The sequence below is a fragment of the Poecilia reticulata genome, chromosome 16 (assembly GCF_904066995.2).
Source record: "Poecilia reticulata chromosome 16, P_reticulata-male-v2, whole genome shotgun sequence".
NCBI lineage: Eukaryota > Metazoa > Chordata > Actinopteri > Cyprinodontiformes > Poeciliidae > Poecilia > Poecilia reticulata.
In genome coordinates, this window is record NC_088845.1 from 34,843,564 (window position 1) to 34,865,900 (window position 22,337).

Below are 22,337 nucleotides of genomic sequence, written 5' to 3' on the forward strand. Positions count from 1 at the left end.
AAATGTTTATACTCTATCAGAAGGTATCACAAACTTTCAACCATGTTGTTCTTCAATTTAAACTTGAGAGTTAAGCAAGTGAATACTAAACAGTCTGTAGTTTCGTAAGTCCTGTATTGTGATGTGGAATGACCACTACCACTCCAATATAGCATGACTCTGGGTCTTTAAAGCAATCAGTGAACATTAACATTAGTTTGAATATTATTCACAAAAATACTTTATGTACAATCTACCACTCTTGGAACATGGTTTTTATTATTGTATTTGATTAAGTTGTGCAATTCCTCCCATCACAAGATAAATCTTCAGATAGGAGGAATGTCAAAGTAAGATCACGTTTCACAAAAGTCTATTGTATGTAATCATGCATATTCTTCTTTTATATCATCAATTCAACCAAAACTAAGTTTTTCAGTGCTCCTAATACACATGTAATATATATTTTAATGGATAAGATAGATTGTTTTCTAAAAACATACTTCTTTATGCATTTAAGCATTAGCTACAAAATGAATAAGAGCCAAAAGGCGGTGCTCAACAGTTGATTTGCATTTGCATGGCACTCAGCAACTTCATTTAAATACGAAAACCTCTGCTAGGCACAAGGGGACGGGGGTGATAGGGGAACACAGACACACAGTGTTTTTTTGACCATTTTTGGCAGTGTTTGACTCTGACTAAAACCTCTTGCCGAAAGCCCTCAATCTCCATGCGCACCGCAGAACAAGGTGTCAATAGCTGACGAAAATCCTATTTTTTGTCCTGTGAAAGCTCATGATAATTTAACTTTACAACATGGACATGCCCGCAACAGCGGAGCTAACAAGTTTCATCACCAGAAAGAGCGACTATGTCATTTTGAAGTCCATCTGACATGAAGTACAACAAACCAAGAGAATAACACAAACATCAGGCTACTGGTCACTAATGATTAAACAACACAAATTCAAAACATGTTAACCTAGTCCATAGTTAGAGCATTTCTATGCTCTAACTAGTTTGCCATTTGTTGCCAAGTGACTGATGATGACTTTGGTGACGAGCTTTACCCAGAATGCACTTGGAGACAATAAGGACGATTCATTTGTAGTTTTGTGTTGTAAAGTTAAATATAAGAGTGAAAATGAAGCCAGTAATGTAGCACAACATTTTATTCAATATTTTACACCCACTATGTCACTAAAATTAGTCAGTCTGGTAAGGTTTTTAGCAACCATGAGTCAACAATGGGGCACCCTACTATATAATCTACTGGGGTATTGTTCACAATTTTCAACAGGAGAGGGTTCTCCTTTCCAGTTCTTGTCAGATGTGATAAAAAAATTGGTTCCCTAAAGGTATGTTCTGCCTCCCATTTGGGCCCCCTCTAGGTCCCCTCTGCGGCAACTCCCACCCTACCTGTAGTTCCTTCCCTGAAGTGATGTCACAAATATGTTACAATTGTGGGAGGAACTGTTTGATGTTGATTTTTAAATCAACACCAGATTACTGTTGGTGTTAATTTAGAAGTCAACACTGGATCGGATTGCTTTTTGTTTAACTCTTTGGAACTCTTTAGTGAGTGTTAGGGAAACTAACACTAACACTCATGTTGTTGAATTAACACTGTATTTCTAACATACAACACTTACACTGGAAATCTAATACTTTTGAATTTGCTGTGTGAACATTTACACACAGCAAACACACAGCACCGGATTATAAGGCGCATCTTCAATGAATGGCCTATTTTAAAACTTTTTTCATAAGGCGCACCGCATTATAAGGCACATAGAACATACACTACAGTAGAGACTGGAGTTACGTTATGGTTTTTAGGTGCGCCTTATAGTGCGGAAAATACGATATGTCATGTTTTCTAATTGGGAACACACATTTTACTTCATGTTAATGTGAAATAAACTGAAACACATCGAAGGACAGTTTGTTTTTATTAATTTTGTGCTATTTTGTTAAGTGTGATGTCTAAGTTTTTTCCTTATTCAAATTCATCTTCAAAATGAGAATTTCAATTTAAATTCATTACTGCCTTGCTGACCTCTTAGGAACTTTACATCTATAGAAAACAGGAAAACTGTAATAGTTAAATTGCATCTGTTATGTTTGCTATTCAGGAAGATTATAAATTAATGATTATTCCTCTACAGAGTATAATATAAAGAAGTATATTTCTGCCGGCGGAGCAGACTATCAGTTTGATCAATTCAGATGGATATTTTTGAATGATTGCAAAAACTTTAAGATAAAAAAATCTTTGTTCCCTTTTATATAAGGATGCTCATGCATGAGCGTTTTCATCTCTGTACCACTTCAACATTTTGTGCCATTCAAGTCAAGCTTATCCTCTCCTCTCTACCCCCCTTTCCTCCTCATCTTATCTGTTTTCACATTTTCCCCTCTTTCTGTTCCTGTCTCCCTTCATCTTGCTCCCCCCTGCAGCTCCCACTCCCCCATTCCCTCCTTTCACCGCCTGTTATCTCTGCTGTGCAGTTGACTGCCTCTGTCCTCTGGGTGTCAGCATTCGCCTTATCCTTCATTCAGCCGCACAGCTTTGTGTGAACCAGTCACCCCATTTCTGCCTGTGCTTCATGTTTTCATCATTATTCTCCCCCTACGTCCTCATGTCTCTGTCTTTCTTAACATTTCCCCTCAGTTGCAGCTCCTCCCTCCCCAACTGGCTGCCTGTTTCTACAGCGGCCGTAAACATCATATTTTCGCCATTCTTTGCTCGCCTAACAGCTCCACAAACATACACATTCCTCTGTCATAAATCTGCAGTCATGCTATCCACTAAAACCTTGTGTATGTGTGCGTGTGCATGTGGGTGTGTGTGCGTGGGGGTGTGCGTGTCCGTGCGTGTGCGTGCGTGTGTATGTGCACTAAGTGCTAGCTATTGATCAAAAGTACAGAAACTGGAGCTGTAAGAAGAGATGCCCATGCAGTCATCCTTTTGATCCAAATAGAAGATGAAGGTGACTTTCAGGAAGTTTGTCGACACACTCACATGCACCCAGTGAACCATGCAACCACACATGCTCACGCACACACACAGACACTGCAAAGAAAGTGTGTGTTTTGACAAAAACTGATAATCAAAATAAAGTAGGGACTGTGGAAAGTGAAAGATGGAGGATGAATTTAAGCCTTGCAGAGGAGAGATGCTCCTGTGACGAGGTGCTCAAACAAAAGCCCCCTCTAAATTGAGAATATAATGAAATGTCCTTGCAGACCTGGGAAGACAAAACTCCATTACTCCTCTCACATTTTTCTACCCTCTTCAAGACTGTATTTATGACAGGAAAAAGAAAAAAAGTTGCCATCATTGTCATTTCAAAAAATATTCTCTTTAAACAGACCTGAAGTCTTTTTTGTTTGCCTTACTAAAATCTTCATTTGAATTAAGGAGTGATGTTCTCTGTTCAAAACATCTGTCAGTTTTTTAAATTATTTTATTCACAATAAGACCAGAATTCAGATTGAGGAGAGGAGCTGAAGGTCATTCTGGAGTACGAGACTGACATTAACCCTCCTAAAACAGATGTACATGTTCACATCAACATGAATGCCTCTTTTCTTCCATGAGGAGAAAATTACATATTATTTATTTATGTAATAAAATTGCTCTTTGAAACTGGTAACTATGCATTCAGCTATAAATATATCTGCGGGTGGCCAAATATGCAACTGGTTATATTTTGAAACTTTACTTAGGTTCTGTAGAATCTGTAAAAATTACGTGGCAGAAAATTAAATAACCTATAGAAGATGTAAAGGATGTTGAGGCAACTTATCTCAAGCAGTAGTTCTAAAGTTGGGCATTTTCAGTTTTCAGTAATTATATCTTTATTCAGCTGCCAGGGATGCATTGTACAGCTTTGGTCAAAAAGAACCCTCCAGAAAATGGAAGTAGAAAAGAAACTCAGTAAAGTGAGAACAATCAGTATAGAAATATAAGAATGAATAACAAAACATTAGCATGCACCTTGTTGCAGTGAGCGCTTAAATAAGTCACCCTAAATGTTCCTGTAAGATTTCTCCTACTTTCTAAATTTTCTTCTTTTTTAACTTTGAAAAAAGTTTGCCCTCATACAAATTCCTGTGTTAGCCTTCATACACCATTATAAAAGGGAACCAGTGAGGATTAGATTGGGATGAATACACATAAAGGCAGCTCTGTCTTTGTCTGTGTTACTCAGTGCATTCTTTCAGCAAAAAGAATGCACTGAGGCCACTGGGATACACGTTGGTATTTATAATAGTGCTTTTTTTTCTGAGCAGCTATTTTTCATTTAGAGTCAAAAAAAAAGTCTGGAGACTGGATTGACAAAGAAATTTGGAATCTAGAAACCTTTTCCTTGTTTTTGGTCTTTCCGTGGTTCCGGTGTACACAGACAAACCCAAAACCATATCTACGACTGACCATATCTCCAGTAGCTGAACAATTACTAAAATTGTCCAGCTACTGGACAATTTTAATAATAACACTTTATAACAGTGGCTCCCAACCTTTCCCTCAAGTAAGAAAGTAAACTTTGTTTATATAGCACCTTTCACAGGTCAGAAACCACAAAGTGCTTTACAAAATATAAGACATAAAGACACAATAGATAAAACAGAAGGAGAGATAAAACATCATAGATGTGGAAAAAAAGATGTGATTAAAGTTAAAAAAAAGAACGTGCAATCTATTTTTGTAGTGTGATTTTCCTCACCTAGAAGAAATTTCATTTTATCAAATTCTTTTACTTTTTATTTCAAACCTCTGTCTATTGAACACTTATCTTCATGTTGTAATACTTTCAACCATGTACTCTCTTTTTATCTGCTCTCTTATTACCAATGAAATCTTGGAACCCATAGCGAGGATCTACAATAGGTACTTGAAAATGCATAACATTCTTTCTGGCTGGACTCATCATTGTATAGTTTTTAATTCTTCACATGCTTTAATTTTTCAAAATCATGTTTTGTGCAGCGGTATTACATTGGATTTTCAGGTTTTTCATGGTGTGAATTATGTAGCTCTTTCTGCTTTGATACCTAAACCCAATCTAGGAAACAATCGCTGGAGTAGGTCTGTTACCAATGGACACTTACCACTACCTGACTTTTAAAACTGCCCTGGTCAGAAATTATTTTTTATGCTAAAACATGGAATGACATTCCACAACATATAAAGTCATTCCTAACATTAGCAGTTTTAAAGAACACTCATGGACATCATTTGCTGGGCACCTATTTGAGCTGCATCCATCTTCAATGCATTGTGGGATTTGCAAAGATATATGCACCAGATTAATTAAAAAGTACATGACAAATAGTAATCTGCTAACTATATGGAGGCAACTCTTAATAGTTTGAAATAATACATTAATAATATTTCTAAAATAAATATTTTTCAAACATGCATTTTTTTGACAGTGCTCTACCTCAGTCATATTACACTCATGGTTCTGGCATGTTGGGATGACAAACAGCTGCAGAAGAGATTTGTCTGTGTGTGCGTGCGTGCGTGTGCATGCGTGTGTGTGTGTGTGTGTGTGTGCGTGTGTGCGCGTGTGTGTGCGTAGGTCTGACTGCACTGAATCGAGTGCTCTTCACAGTGGCCTCATCCCAGCCTCTCCCCTGAAGGAAATTGATTTGTGAGTAATTAAAACTGTGTGCGTCTGGATGTGGGCCAACTTCATGTTCTATTCATGCAGATTAATACATATTTGTCGTTGCCTGTGGGGGCTTAAAGGCATCTGTCTGTGCCATTAAACATTTATGAGCATGGAGGACACAGGCGGGGAGAGAGTCGTTCGGCAGCACTTTGCTCTGTCCTCCTCATATCAGCACACATCTTAATAGTGAGCATTAAATCAGAATAGCCAAACAGGGAATTTGACGATGACAATAGCATTCATCACACCATGGTTCTAGAGGAAAAAATCTCCCTTCAGACACTCTTTCACTGCAAGATACCATCAGACTGTGATGCTTATTTCATGCTGTTGCAGGTGACTTTTCAAAGTATTTACTCACACACAGCCTTATCCTCTCAATCTGCTTTGATGATTACTTTAATGTTTTTGCAACAAAAGAGATTCTTTATGTGTTCTTTGATAGTTTTTGAACACTAGGATATGATAGATGGTAGCTGTACCTCCTGTATTTTCTCAACCTGACCTCAGTTGGTGTGGGTAATGTTGGGTAATGGAACATCGCAGGGTATGTACTGTGGAATATAGAGGGGCACTATATAACCAGTTTGCACATGTTATGTGTTCTCACATCTAAGGCTGTGTGTGCAATGAAGAGAGTCTACTATCAAGTGATTACCTTGATAATTAGCATTATCACAGAGGCTTCTTTCATAGTGGAATACCCATGCTACCGCTCTGAATTTAGCGTGGGTATTCCTCAGAAACACTTTTTTTGGATGGTTTTAAATAAAATCTCTTTATGGCAAAGATATCTGTCTTTTTTCCTGATTGAACAGCATTTTTTAAAATTAGAGGACTTATGCACACTGACATAACAGCTACACATCCAGAAGTCCCAATCTGACAACTACGGAAATAATTGCTCCCTTTGCTCCCAGTCTCTTTCAGGAAAAGAGACTGTGTTATAACAGTTGAGTGATTTACATTTATCAGTCTTCTTTGTACTTCAGGTGTTGAAAGGAGGTCCTTCTGATTCTCAAACATCAGATTCTAGACTAGCGCAGTGTTTTTGCCTGCTTTTGCTAAGTAATCAAAGTTGGGTTAGACTAGATGGACAGGGTATGTCAACATCAATTTTCTCAAGACTTGTCTGAGATTTCCATGTGGAAATAGGTCACGGCTGTCTTTGTGTCACTTTTTACTTAAGGCTAGATTTATACAGTTCAAAACTAATGGCCTTTTTCCCCTAGCATCTAATCAATGCAGATTGACTCAGCTCTATTCAGTTTCTGCTATGTTTATGTGCCCCTTTCTTCAGTACCTAGATGGGATTCCTGAGTGGAAACACATCAGGAGACAGTCAGTCACCAAATGGATAGGGGTGGAGTTGGTTGTGTTACAAGAGCAACTCCCTTACAAGAATCAGTTCTAACATTTGTAAAAACTCGCAATACTAAGTGTGCTAAGGAAAATAGCAACACTGCGAATAGGTGTGGTTTGTAGGGTAATGACAAGATGCAAACGTTTTTGTACTTATGTTGCGTTTATGTCGTTGTGTTATGCCACATCGCTTTTCACATCGGGGGACCACTCTATTAGGATGACCCCAATCACACAGAGCTGATATTCAAGTATAACTGAAAATGACCGTAACCATGTACACATGAACTTCACTGAGTAGGTTCTAGTGGAAAATGGTCAAAATAACTGTCTTTTTGTCTTATTTTCCATCTTGAGCTGTGAATCTCTTCCACAGTTATCTCAGAATTCTTCCATGATTCTCTAATCAATGTTCTTCTGTCTGTTCTTCAGGCATGCTCTAGTAGGTTTGCAGTTTCTCAACCTAATCCTTCATTTTACCTATCTGCTCTGTTCCTTGGTTTGTTCACTAATGTTGTCCAATAAACAGCTGTATTTAGGTGGAGAGAAGCATACACACGAGGACTATATTTACTGGCTATCAACTATGAAGGCAGGATTGCACAGGAATTTGTTTAAGAATATCAGAGATTAGACAAGCAAGAATGTGAATTTAGGGTCTACTTTCTTGTAAAACATGCTGAAAGTCATGTTTCATTGTTTTTAAGTTTGACTAATGACTAATATAAGTTAATATAGCAGAAATCATTCTACAGTACCACTGTGTTGTGTGAAACAAACACAACACACACAAACAGTTTGTTGCAAATTTTTTGTTGCAATATTTGCTTCAGAGTGTAAGAACATATGTATTCATTTAATCATTCCACGAAAAATAAATTGTTTTGTTTTGATTTATAAAAGCTGTTGTCAGTTATCTCACATGTAGTGTTGACAGTACTACAGTGTTTTAAAAGTGACTGTTTCTGTTGGCTATGTTTGTGTCTGCAGGTGGTTGGAGTGTGTGGGGCCACTGGGGGCAGTGCAGCAGTGAATGTGGCGGAGGAATCCAAACCCGTGCTCGAACCTGCCAGTCTCCTCCTGAGGAGTCTTTCCTGTGTGAGGGCATAGTGGAGGAAGGTCGGCCCTGCAACTCCCAGTCATGCACAGGTTAGCTCTTCCCATTGGCTTTGGTTCTGTCCATCAATGAAACTATGTGTTCGTTGGATATTTTAAAGATATTCTACGCTTACCCTTCCTTTCCTATTAACTTATGCTGTTCTTTATCTTATGCATGTGATTCAGGATTTTGAGTTAAGGAGTGCGTGTTGGAAAGGGGACTTTGATCGATGAAAATAAGAAAACCTGTATGGTCAACTGTTTTTTTGGTCAATAATGTGAAGACCTGATTATTTCAAAATCCTCAAATCCTCAAATGGCTAAAGTGGCTCAGGCAGTGAGCATCTGAGTGCTTTATTTATTAGAGACTATTTTCACAGCTTAAAACTTCTTTTCATCTGGGCAGAACGATTGATGCATTTCTCTGTCTCACAGCATTAAGTCATGGCTGCAGCTGTGATGGGTTTAAGTGTATTTTTGTACTTAGTCATACCATCAGAGGTACTTTAAGACTCTGAACAGCATTATACAACAACTGAAAGAATTTGTCAGCACACAGGAACAGCACATAAACACCAACAGCACAACACAAGTCCCAAGTTTGGCTGATGCTGTTCTGGGTGACCAATCACGTCACGGTTGTGCCCCAAATATAAGCCAATAATGAAGGAGCTCTGGTTGCTAACACCGCCCCTCCTCCCCCTCCTGGCCTTGCCTCATCCTCCTTTAGGCAAAGGTCGCCATCTCTCTCGCAGCCAGTCTCTCCGCTCGGTGGACAACCCCAAGCGTGATGACACAGACAAGTCCCCCCGCAGTGGACAGCAGAGTCCTCAGGAAGGTAAGACAACGGGACGCAGAGGGATCCCATGCATCAGTCACTGTGGCAGCTTGGGTGACCAGTTTACTTTTACAACATAGAGCTGTGACACACTTCAAACACACATCAATCAAAATCTCCCACAGAAGTGCCTTGTCCACAGTGGACTACTTCCAACATGGACCCTGACTGAACATAGCAAAACTGAATGAAACAGCACACTGTGTACTCTCTGTAAAATATGAAATCAAACAAAGGCGCTGCTCTCTGATAAAATGATGCTGCACCAAAGTCAAAAAAATTTACTTAAAGGAATAGTTCAACAAATTGGGCTGGTCATTTTTTTTCAGCTGCAGTCTATGATTGAAAACAGAAGATATTATTACTGTATCAGTGATGAATGTAAATACAAGGAAAGAATAGCTACTTTACCATGCATTTACAGAACATAGAAATTCTGTGTTGCAAGCAGTGGCGGAGCCAGAGGGGGGGCCAGGGGGGCCAGTGCCCCCCCTGTCATCTGATTGGCCCCCCCAGTGGCCCCCCCAGATGATTGACGTAACAGCACCAGGTTATTCCTGTACATTATTTGGAATCATAGTCAACCTAATATCTAAAGAAGAAAAACAATAATAAATATATGAAAAGAAAATGTATAAAACTTTATATAAGTCCATGTGACATAAATAAATAGATTTAGATCAGGCGCGATGCCAGCCTCCTTTGTCATAACAACAAGCTGATATTCTTCTCCTGGATGTTTCAGTTGTGCTGCGCTGTGGTTGCAACTCAAAGGCTAAAGCCCTTCATACCTGGTGGTGATGGTAAAACACCAATAAGTTATTTATTGATTCTCCGCAAAAAAAGAGAAAAAACCGAAGAGGGGCAGACAATGTTCGTAGTTTGGAGCAGAGGTTGCGCTGGAGTTTTTTCGTTGTCCGTCAAAGAAAAAAATCATTTTATTTCCAATTTGTAGTCATTAAACGAAACATTTACTATTTCTCTGTTGGAACGTTTTTGAAATCAGGTAACAATTCACAAAATGACGTGATTAGAAGACGACAGAACTCTGATCGGTTCCTGATCCCTCATCACTTCCTCCAGAAGCGGATCAGCTGCGCTAGACGCTCCAAAGTCTCTGGTCCGTTAAAGCGTCCAGATCAGAGGTGATTCTCTGACATATATTGTTCTTATAATGATTAATAATGAGCTCCACGATGTTCTCTGTGCCACAATGGTGGCACAGAGAACTGTCTGCGCACCAAGTGGTCAGCATGCGCTTGATCACATTCTGGACAGAAACCAGCGAACTGCTCTCTGTTCTTATCAAGACGAGGTGAGGAGGGAATCTGACATATTAACTCAGTTAAGTTTTTAGTGGTTTTGTTTTTAAAACATTAACGTAAGCAGTGTAACTATATATTGTATATTTTGCGTTTGTCATCTCATGTGTGATTAATTGGAGTGTAACGGTGGAGCATTTACGCGCATTTATTGTCCAGCGCTCTGCGCTTGTTTCTGCCTAACGGATCTGCACTTTAATTTCTTTCCTCTCTCAACAGTCAGCTGTTATTCCTCTACTTAAACTACAATAAGTAGATCACATTTTCTTTAGGTTTTCTCTGTGTGCTCCAAACTCATTAAATGTAAACTCATTAGAAGCCCGAACCACCATCAGGCAAATAATTCTGGTCCGACCCGAAATATTGTTACCTGTCAAATTACCTGTCCAAGCAGAGCATCCTAACCAAGGTGTCCATAACTCTTCAACACGCTGTCAGCTCCCGGTCAGAAAGACATTTAGTTCAGTGTCCATGAGATGATATTCAGAAAGGATCTTTTATTTGATTGATTTTAGTTTCCTCTGTGATGAACTCTTAGCGTAAAGTCTATCATGTCTCCATGTGCGCCAGTCAAAGGTGTTAATTATAACCTGCCAAATGACAGAGGGGCTTAAAAAAATAACCAAATATTCAGTTTGGTTATTTTTTTAAATAACCAAACTGAATATTTGGTTCAGTTTGGTTAGTTTATATATATATATATATATATATATATATATATATATATGTGTGCACACACACATTTTAAATTTTGCCCCCCCAGACGTAGTCTTGGCCCCCCCTTGGCCCCCCCAACTTTAAAAGTCTAGCTCCGCCACTGGTTGCAAGAAAAGATCAAGCAAGTAAATCCTAAAGTGTACAAAACCCCCATGTACATATCCTCCACCCTATGAACATACATCAACACACAGATCCATTCAAATATAAAAAATCATTTAGAAAACAACCTACAACACTGTTCATGTTGAAAAAGAAACATTGCAGGCCTGAATGTAAAGACCCTTTGCAGAGATATTTTCTGGCAATAGATTTAAACCAAAAATAGCTATTCCTTTTTTTATGTTTACTGACCTAACTCACATCACATTAGTGTGTGCAATCACACTTCTAACTAATAACTTACTTTGACATTTTTATCTTCAGATCTAAATATCACAGCTTAGAAAGTCTCAGAAATAAAGTGATTATAAACTATAAAGTGACTCAAAGTTCAGAAGTTCTCACTGTCATTATGTCTGGGTGTTTGGTGTTTTTTTGTCATGGGTTTTGTGTTCCATAGGTTATTTATCTGGGGCTTTACTTCCAACGTGGACCCTGACTGAACATAGCGGAACTGAATGAAACAGAACACTGTTTCATAGTTCTCTTGGTGTCATGTTTTGTTTCTTTAGGTTATTTTGAATTTTGTTTCATTTAAGTTACATTTTTGTTTCAATTTTCTTATCTTGTTCTCATCCCTGGGCATATCTCTTCATTATCATATTCTGTTAAGTTTTGGTGAACACTCTGGACCATTTACTGAGTTTAAATAAATCTTCATCATGTCACGTTGCTGTTCACATTTTGACTCTGCCTTACAGGGCTGTGCAGAGACCACCAAAGGGGCAGGTGCTCAAAAAAAGGGCACATCTAACCGCATTCTAGGACACAGCTTTCAGAGTTTGATAAACAATGATAAATTACAAAATCGTGAGCTATACAATCAAAGCTAAGGAACATCTCTATATAGAGCATACAACTATGCATATGTGAGATATTTTATTAGAAATTTCTTTCTGCAGGTCTACTTTGTTATAGGAAAGCATTGCAATATTCAAACCCACAATTTAGCAAGATTCAGAGCTAGACCACCAGACATATTTTGTCTTTACAGAATTACACTATTAAAAATATAAACAAGGGCACAATGCAACCGTTTAGTGGACTGTAATCTATAAAAAAGAGCTGCCTGTTTGCTACACTTGCACTGGAGATGAAGACGGTCCATTCAGGAAAGCAGAACTGCACCAAACCTTAATGTGGAACTGCAGAGAATAAAAGAAGAAAAGCAACAATTTAATTGTTAATGCATGTCACCATGAGTAAACCCTACTGAGTTTTGCTTAAAAAAAACTTGTTTTAAAATTAAAATCACACATTTTTGTCTCATGAAGTGAAAAACTTATTTGCAAAACAAACTTATTTGCTCTTGTCAGAAATCTTTTCTTGCTATTCTAAGTTTTTGTTTGACTCAAAGTTTTGCTTGTGATTTTCACATGACGTCAGGGGCAGGGCCTAAAATCGCAACAAAAGATTTCTGATGTGTGCAAATAAAAGTTTGTTTGGGAAATAACTTTTTTAAGTTTATGAGAAAAAAATGAGTTATTTAATTTCAAAAAGTTTTTTAAACAAAACGTTTTGTTAAAAAAAAGTAATCTTTACAATTCCAAAAGTTTTGATTACAATTTTATTTTACTTAACTGAGGTTTTTTTTTTCATTGAATAATTGGGGTAAAAAATTAACTTCATAGTCTGCGATCCAACCCCTAAACTTACTTAATGTCTGGATTGAGTTTTTTCCCCTTCATTAATGGCACACTTTTATTGCATAAATTATATCCATCATGGTAGTTCAGGGTGAGTTATTTAAATCTAAATGAATATCCTTGTTGAACTTTTATTTAAGTGCTATTCTCCTTCAAGATACATTTACCTAACGGTAGAATAAATGCCTCTAGAATAAATACCTCGCTGCTTAAACTGCTACTCCGTGCTCAAGCAGAAACGTTCAACGTTTTGTAGCAAAGGAAATTAGAAGACATACAGTATGTATGGACACATATATGGAGACGTTGTTTCGTTTCTGTTTCAGCACGGAGTAGCGGTTTAAGCAGAGAGGTAATGACATAAAACAGACACTGATGGGCCTCTGCGTCTGCCTTTCTCTGAAGAACTACAGAGCGGGAGGATGTGCCCCTATTGCATAAGCAATACTATCATTAACGATAGAGGGAAGAAGGTTTTTATATCTTGCTTTGCTAGCAAAGTTGATAGCTAGCAGCTAGCTAATAGCACATCAACAACATGTATGTATGATAAAAATACTGAATCGATAAGAACAGTTTTTCCTCACCTGGCTGTCTCCTCCCGCTCAACGTTTTCCGTCATCTGACAAATAGCAAGTCTACTCCACTGTATTCACCAAAAATGTTTTTTTTTTTATTCACCAAAAACTGTTCTGTAATCTGTAATGTTTGCTACGTTAAGCTCCAGTTAGCCATCTTATCTCACTGTGCGAGAGGCAATTGCGTCGTGCGTCACAGGCAAAAGGTCAAAGGTAACAAGGTGACCAGAGGACTAAAAACCCCAACACAAAACCAAATAATTTTAGTATGTATTATGTGTCAGAAGAGGGCTTACGAAATAATACCAAAATTAAATAAATAAAATAAATTTGACCAAAATTTACAGAATATTAGCGCAAGGTTACAGAACCAACAAAAAAAATACAAATCCTGAAAGTCCAGATCACACCTAGATAATGTGTGTACTGGTAGAGCACACAGAGGGATTACATATTATAATACATATATTACAGTGCTCTACAACATTCAGTCAACTTTGTCATTCACCCATTCACACACACCGAAGGGTTTGGGTTTCGATACATCTCGCCAGGTGCGCCGTAGAGGGGGGAAAAGTGATGACAATTTTAGGGGCCCTGACAAACAGGGGGCCCTCCATAATTTAATTATTTTTTGTTCATAGAAATAAAAATAAAAAATTGGGGCTCTGTCAATTACAAAATTAATCAGATTGTATTTTTGAAGATTGTTATTAGCAGTAAAAATGAAATGTTCCCACTCCCAGTTCAAAAAACACACTTCCATATTTGCCCTGAACCCTCCTGGATCTGCATGAAATGGTTTGTTCCTGCTTGAGGGCTTGAGAGTGACGCAGCAGTCAGTGAAAGACAAGAACGACTGTGGCAGTTACTATGCTGCTAAGAAAAATAAAGTCAAGTTTTCAAAAATGAAAAATAGAGAAAGGGAGAGAGAGAAAAGGACAAGAGTGTAAATTTATAACCCAGTTTTTCTCTGAGAGGTGAGTAGACTGTATGAGATTACCAACTATTTAGCATAGTTAGCGTAGCTACAGACTACTCTTTGCCTCCATTCATTAAGTTTTTTCCTTAATGATTTAAGGAAAAAAACTACCAACATATTCATTTATTTAACTTGTCCCTTGTACCTTTTACCACTTAACAGGTAAGTCAGTCAACAACAGCTCTAACCCACATCTCTCCTGACCCATCCTCTCCTAAGTGAAATTAAAGCTGCAGTATGTAACTTTTATGAAAATATATTTATTCCACATATTTGTTAAAACTGTCATTATGTTGTGACAGTGTGGTATGAGAGGTAATCTGTGAAAAATATATTTCTTCTGCCTTCTCCCAGTACTAGAAACAACCAGTCAGTGGCAGTGGCAGTGCTGTCAATCAAACTCATGTGGCTCATCCTTTCTCCCTCTCGATTTGTGCCATGCTGCAGCTAGCACAGTTATAATATAATTTATTATATTGTAGTTATAGATTAATACATGTTCACACATTAGCCTCTGTAGCCACATATAGCCACAGAGAAGGCTTGACAGTTCTAATATGGAGAGTACGCCAGCCTCATGCTGTTTAGCATTATTAATGCTAGTAGCTGCTTCTGATTTCTCTTCTACATAGAACTTAACAACATATGTCCAGAATTGCTGAACTATTCCTTGTTGCTGGTTACTGTGAACAGTTTTGGGATGATGTTTTGAAACTGATGGCTGTACTTCATTTCGATTCACTCATACACTGCATTTGCCTAAAAAGATTGTTCAGTTCTAATTTAAATACAAATTTTAATCCAAATTGGCAAAGTGCAAACCTGCAGCTATCTGTCAGTTATGGAGGTTGAACAATATTCCAGAGAGTTTTGACTTTGAGTGAGGCATCACTTTAATGTGCTTAGCTTCCCACTTCCTGTTAGCTTTTTTTTTCTCCCAACCCACCTGTGACTACTCAGGCTTCTCTAATTGGTTCAGTGACCTATCTAATTGGCAGTCTCTGACTGTAACAGTATGAATGACATATCCTAAGGTGATGGCATTCCCTTTTGCATTGAGTCAATGCAAAGGATATGACATCCGAGCCTGACATAACAAAGAACAAGCAGATTCAATGCTGGGCTCCATTTCAGGGGTCACTTGCTTGAAGGGAGCCATGTGTGAATTTGGACAAAGAAGGTTAGCCTTTACCTGTTGCCACAAGACAGGATGGTATTTACAGAATGACTTTTAGGCTCCTAAACAATTATTTATCTTGTCCTTTAGAATGATCAGCTGTGGTGTTTAGAAGACCGATCATCTTAAAGGACAGCAGGTTCAAGCTACCATGAGAAAAACTCATCTGTCAACCACATTTGTCTTTGAGGAAGACAACTTTATTCAATATTTATGAAATCCTAGGTAAAGATAGATAAAAGCGGTCCCTTGAAATGTGGCACGGACATACTTTACCTTTTAATACCTCAGCCCCTCTTTTTTTTGCCCCGGAGGCTGCATCCTGCATGTTAAACAGTTATGGACCTTTCCTTTTCTTCCTTTTCCTCCCAATCCTTCCATCCTTTACCTATTCCATCTTGCTCAGTAGAATCAACTTCAGGTGAGGAGTGGTCATCCTGGAGTGTGTGTTCTGCCACCTGCGGGGAAGGCTGGCAGAGTCGCACTCGTTTCTGTGTGTCCTCCTCCTACAGCACCCATTGTAGCGGGCCACTGCGAGAGCAGAGACCTTGCAACACCTCAGCAATTTGTCCAGGTAAGCCTCTCCCTTACCCTCACCAGATCCCCCCCCCACAGTTACCTGCACCCGTCTCCTCTCAGCGCTCAGTCCTCTCCCTGACCATGTATCACCCATAGAAGATCTTCTAGATACCACTCTATTAGCCACTCTATCAGCAGATCAGGTTTCAAAGTGTTCTCAGGCTCTCATGGAAACAGACAGCAGTAGGAGGTCCTAGAAGCAATAGTCTGGATGTTCTCCATTAAGCCAAACCCACAGTGGAGTAAAAGATGGGTCACCTGTCACTGTGATGTTTTTTCGTTTCAATTTGTAAAATGGATGGTCTGTACATCTGTCTTCTAAGTCACACAATAGCTGCTCTGATTGCAGTTCACGGCACATGGGATGAGTGGTCACCGTGGAGTTTGTGTTCGTCCACCTGTGGCCGAGGTTACAGGGCCCGAACACGAACTTGTTCCCCCCCGCAGTTTGAGGGAAAACCCTGTGACGGACCAGAGAAGCAGACCAAATTCTGCAACATAGCCGTCTGTCCAGGTAAGCATGACCCATCAACCAATGACCCAATAATGTAATGTAGACATCCTCATAGATCGCAGTCAAGCAAACCTTCTCAGTTTGCTTAGCTGTGAATAAACATCGTGGTTGGTCACACTCTTTGTCCTCGCTATTGCTGTGGCCCTGCCGGTTCCCAGTGGATGGGGTCTGGAATGAGTGGTCCAGCTGGAGCTCCTGCTCCACTACATGTTCCAATGGGACGATGCAGAGAACCAGGGAATGCAACGGCCCCTCTTATGGAGGTTCGGAGTGCAGGGGAGAGTGGCTGGAGACGGTTGACTGTTTCTTGCGGGATTGTCCAGGTATGATCATTTGTTGCATAATGTGTCTTTCACTCTGCAGTTAACATACAGAATATTCCAATTAAAAATAAGCTTTAGCCTTCTGATGGTTTGTATTTTGTTTTTAAACTCAGTCTATGAGAGGAGCAGTGTTATGTATAATCAACTTTTTTTAGCCCTACATTTGCTAGAATGTTATTCTCTCATCAAAAATATCCCTGGAGTTTTGCTTTGATTCTTTTATGAATATTTGAGAAGTCCTTTAATTTCCCATGGCAACTGTTCTGCTATGCAAAACGGCTGTGTGGAACTAACACCGCCTTTGAGATGCAGCTCCTCCTTGGAGCTGCTTTTTCCAAGCTGTTGCCTCGCAGTGCATGCCTCCCCACGACACCCCCACTCAGCTCCTTCAGACTAGCCAGCAGCAATTAGCAAACACTTTGTGGAATTGCACAAAGTGTGAGCTGAGCTCATTATACACTCTGAAAAGTAGCAATGCAGTGTGAGGTTAATAGAGGAGTGAAGTTTTGCTGACTTGCTGAAAGTGGAGTTTCAGCAAAGAGCAGGTGTTTTTTTAAAGAGACAGAGGCTTAAAAACCTGTGAAATAGGCCTTGGGTTTACAGCCAATAGGATCCCCAGAAGCAGATGTTAGCTTTGAAGGCACTAAATTACAAAGCCAAATTTTCTTTGTCGCATATATAATCAGATAGTTACGTGATAGTGTTGCAAAATTCCATTATTTGTCTGAAAAATACATAATTCTGCCCCTTTAAGTTAATTTAATTGAATTGTTACTCTGGAATTTACTGTAGTAAACAACATTTCATGTTGTGTTGATTGTTAGTGGATGGGAAGTGGCAGCCTTGGTCCTTGTGGTCAGGCTGCTCAAAAACCTGTGGAGGGGGGACGCAGCTGAGGAACAGGGTTTGTTATGGGCCCTTTTTCGAAGGACAGGATTGTCCTGGAGAGAGACAACAAATCCGTCACTGCAATGAAAAGAGATGCCCAGGTGACTGAATAGAAACATTTCTATCTGATATGTGCATGTATGTTTTCTCACGTTAGTGTAACTGACACAGTTTATCTATCTTTCTGTTGCAAACAGCACCTCATGAGATATGTGATGAGGACAATTTCTCTAAGGTTGTGTGGAAGATGACTCCTGCCGGGGATACAGCAGCAGTACAATGTGATTCCAATGCCGTAGGTGAGCTTCCATCTTCCATGCATTCACACAAGTTTCTATTTAGAGAAACTGCATGACAAAGTCCTCAGTGCTCAGCTAAACTTCTGTGTCTCCTCCACGCAGGGGTTATCCTGCGTCGCTGCTCTTTGGATGAGGAGGGCATTGCCTACTGGGAAAATCCCACCTATATGAAATGCATTTCCAATGACTATCGCAATATACAAACCTTAGTAAGCAGTAAATCTGTTTTCATTTGACTTGTTTAAAAAAATAAACCTTTGACAGATCATTAACTGTGTTTTTAACAACACATTGAAATGGTCCCTTTGTTTCTTTTCCACAAATGTGCATACATTTTAAATTGTTAAGAACTATCTGCTTCATGTAGGGTTATCCAGTTCTGATTTGGTGTTTTAATTCTTAATCTACAGGAGAGTGAGGGCAGTGCAGCCATGATAAAAACCTGTGAAATAGGCCTTGGGTTTACAGCCAATAGGATCCCCAGAAGCAGATGTTAGCTTTGATGCCATTAGCATCAAATGATTAGACCACAGGTGTCAAATTCCAGTCCTGCCACTGCCCTGGAACTTTTAAATGTTCCTCTGCTGCACCACACCTGAATAGAATAATTAGGTCATTAGCAAGGCTCTGGAGAACTTATCTACACAAGGAGGAGGTAATTAAGTAATTTCATTCCAGTGTTTTGTACCTGTGGCACATCCAAAAACTGCAGCACAGTGGCCCTTGAGGACTCCACATTCCACAGTCCACACTCTCATGGTGCTCACAAATTATTTGAAAGTTATTTCTCAGAGATTTATTTTCTACCGAGCACCCAATATGGCAACTCTAGAACTACTTCCTTTTTTAATTCAAAATAAGAGTTTCAAATAGAGATACAACAGGATGGTAACTTAAAGCATGCATGTTTATATTTGGGCTTCATCTTACTAACTTACACTTAAGTGACTAGATGAAGTCACATTCTCACAAATGTCACTGACAATATTGTAGCATTTAATGACAAGATTTTGTTGTACAATATTTTATTGCTTGATAAAGGGTGGGTTTTAATAAGTTAGTACTTCTACCCACTCCTTTGAACGTTCATTGTTTAAGGCATTGCTGTAATTTTTTTGTAACTTGACACGTTCAATAAACTTCAAAAATAAAAATAAAAAACTCCTATGTTTTACAAATCACTAACTAGAGATTATATGTGATGCCTCTGAAAGAAATAACAGATAAATTAACAGAAACTTTCCCCATCAGACTCGGGAACACTTGTCCAAAGCACAGCGTGGCCTTGTGGGAGATGGAGTTTCAGAAGTGATGAACAAGCTGAGGATGACATCTGATGATGGAACAAGCTACAGCGGTGATCTGTTGGCTATCCTGGACGTACTGAAGAACCTGACAGAGATCTTCAGGAGGGCGTACTACAGCCCCACGAGTGCAGACATGAGGGTAATTTCGAGGTGTTCTTACATTTCACTTCTGGATGTAGAAATGCTGTACTGCACAGTGGCGCAGTTGGTATAGCTGTTGCCTTGCAGCAAGAAGGTTCTGAGTTCGATTCCCGGCCCCGGTCTTTCTGCATGGAGTTTGCATGTTCTCCCTGTGCATGTGTGGGTTTTCTCCGGGTACTCCGGTTTCCTCCCACAGTCCAAAAACATGACTGTTAGGTTAATTGGCCTCTCCAAATCGTCCCTAGGTGTGTGTGTGTGTGTGTGTGTGTGTGTGTGTGTGTGTGTGTGTGTGCATGGTTGTTTATCCTGTGTGTCTCTGTGTTGCCCTGCGACAGACTGGCAACCTGTCATGGGTGACCCCGCCTCTCGCCTGGAACGTTAGCTGGAGATAGGCACCAGCACCTCTCCCGACCTCACTGAGGGACAAGGGTGTAAAGAAAATGGATGGATGGATGTAGAAATGCTTAGAGTTAGAATTAAATGAGAAACATGTTTAGTTATTTGGGGTTCTTCTATCTTGTGTTTTAGTTCCTTTTCTGAACAGTATGTATGCAGGCAGCCTGTCCCATCGGTGATAGATATATTGTGGAAACTGAGGGTTTCTGTTTGAATTCTGTAAGATGTTAGAGGTAAGGGCTATTTACTGCCTGAGTTTTCCAACCTTAGGCAATGGAGGAGACGTGGGATTTTGACTATTAATTGAGAATGTAACCATTTCTATTATGCCAATTAAACATTCACAAATGGCAAATCTAAAAGCACCAACAGTCAATATTTTGCTTTTCTGTACTTTCTAATTCAATTCAGTTAAAAAAACTATTAACTGTTCTTGTAACTCATATCCACCAAGTATTCATTCATGACTATCTTGGAACAACTCTGTAGCCTCAGTTTGAAGACACTGTTGCTGTATGTCAGCCTCATGACTGCTACGACATGCTAACAACCCATTATCTAGGCAGCAGAGATGATAATCCACACTAACTTTTTCTGACACCTTCAGTTGTTGACGAGCTCTGCTAATCCACCTCATTTGCTTTTCCTGATCTTTTTAAAATTTCTGTCTGGTTTCAGTTTGTCTTGTATCAGTCTGCCAAGCAAGGTTTGATTCAGTATAGCACGAAGATAAAAAATAAAAAATAAAAAAAAAATATTAGTCATACTTAAAAAATACAACCATATCAACCTGAGTAATTGAAAAACATTTCATTTTTGTTTCGTAGAACTTTGTGCAGACGGTGAGCAATCTGCTGATGGAAGAGAATCGGGACAGATGGGAAGAAGCACAACTGGTGAGAACCTCCCTCTCTCAAACAGTTCTGCTTTGTTTGTAATTTCCTCCCCCGTTGAACTCTGTGCTCAGTAATGACAGCCCTGAAGCTGATGAGTGAAACAATGTCAGAACAGCCCACCTGTGTCTTTTCAGACAGACAGTGGTGAGGAGAAAGGACAGACGAGAAGATAGAAATAGCTTTAGCTAATGAGGAACTGACTCAAGGCAAACGCCCACTCTCCCATCTGCTGCATCCATCAGTATACAGGTGGCTGTGCCAGGATTGTCACCATGCAGGTGGAGGAGAAGCACCTAATAAACCAGCTAGGCTTCTTAAATGATTTCATAAGCCAGTTTTTATTTTTCTAAAGCAAAAGTCGACCAAAAAATTCTGCATAAACCATCATTTGTTTAAGCTCAGTTTAAACTCAAGACGTTTTACAACACTTGTATAAATCTTATTTTGTTTGTTTTTAAGTACCTGGATGTAGACAGTCTCTATCTAAACAACATGTATCTGTGACTCTTAAATCTGGGGGGAAATAAATATCATTGCAGACCAAGACAAATGTTAAATAAAACACCACTATTGTCACCAGCAAGCACAAAAGTCCCTACTTAATGCACATCAGCAGATGCATTAGAACATGCAACCAACTGATTTTTTTAAATGGTGCTGACAAATCTTCCAGTCATGGGAGATTATTCCTCCCTTTCTAATGCCACTCTGGGTAACTGCCCTTATGACCAATGTCAGCACAGGTGAGGTTTTGAAAAAACCCTGCTGAAATAAATGACAGTCAATCTAATTATCAAACTTTTTCCTGTAAAATGGATGGATGTACTTGAAATCATTTCTTTCTTGTGTTAGCAACTGGACCCTCCAAAGAAAGTCATGTGGCCATCCCCCATTAGCATCAAAATTCACTTGATTATCATGTGGAACAAGAGGTTCAATTGCACTAAAGGAGGCATTCAAACGTCCTTAAGGGTCCAACAAGTGCAACCATTATCTTTAACTGAAAAGTGTGTTAGACTTTCAGACAAATGCTTTCTGAAAAGAAGGAAGAGCGTCAAAGTCACTTCTATGCAAAGAGAAGACAATAATGCAGGAAGTCCAGTGATGGAGAGAAGAAGAGAAGACAATAATGCAGGAAGTCCAGTGATGGAGAGAATGATTCCTCGCAGTCATCTGCGAGGAATATTTTTTCTGATAGCTTGTGGCATCAAAAATCATTTCTGAAAATAGTAAATAATCCTGATGGATTCCAGATGGGGTTGCTACTTACCGATGAAGAGGGGCTCTTTACAAATGTGTCCAAATGTGTCCTGAAAACAAGGCTGTGCATGTCAAAGTTAACCGTTTTGTGCATGAATTATGATCCTTTGTGTCAGGATTTTTTTCGATTTTTTTTTAATTTTCTTAAGGCATGAAAAGAGGTAGAAAAAATTTGTAAAAAAAAAA

At 39.2% G+C, this 22,337-nt stretch overlaps 1 protein-coding gene across 6 annotated transcripts in view; it reads left to right on the forward strand.

Annotated features, from left to right (window-relative positions):
• The window catches only part of adgrb1a (adhesion G protein-coupled receptor B1a), a 237,625-nt gene that overhangs the window by 107,467 nt on the left and 107,821 nt on the right, over positions 1 to 22,337 (forward strand). For 5 of the 6 annotated variants that reach the window (XM_081597386.1, XM_081597388.1, XM_081597383.1 and 2 more), the window contains exons 3-12: positions 8,019 to 8,177; positions 8,857 to 8,964; positions 15,955 to 16,122; positions 16,477 to 16,641; positions 16,800 to 16,964; positions 17,789 to 17,953; positions 18,050 to 18,151; positions 18,254 to 18,360; positions 19,403 to 19,597; positions 20,823 to 20,891. In XM_081597386.1, coding sequence (XP_081453512.1) covers positions 8,019 to 8,177; positions 8,857 to 8,964; positions 15,955 to 16,122; positions 16,477 to 16,641; positions 16,800 to 16,964; positions 17,789 to 17,953; positions 18,050 to 18,151; positions 18,254 to 18,360; positions 19,403 to 19,597; positions 20,823 to 20,891 — 1,403 coding nt within the window. The remainder of the gene's footprint in view (positions 1 to 8,018; positions 8,178 to 8,856; positions 8,965 to 15,954; positions 16,123 to 16,476; positions 16,642 to 16,799; positions 16,965 to 17,788; positions 17,954 to 18,049; positions 18,152 to 18,253; positions 18,361 to 19,402; positions 19,598 to 20,822; positions 20,892 to 22,337) is intronic. The other variant, XM_081597384.1, reaches the window with a different exon arrangement.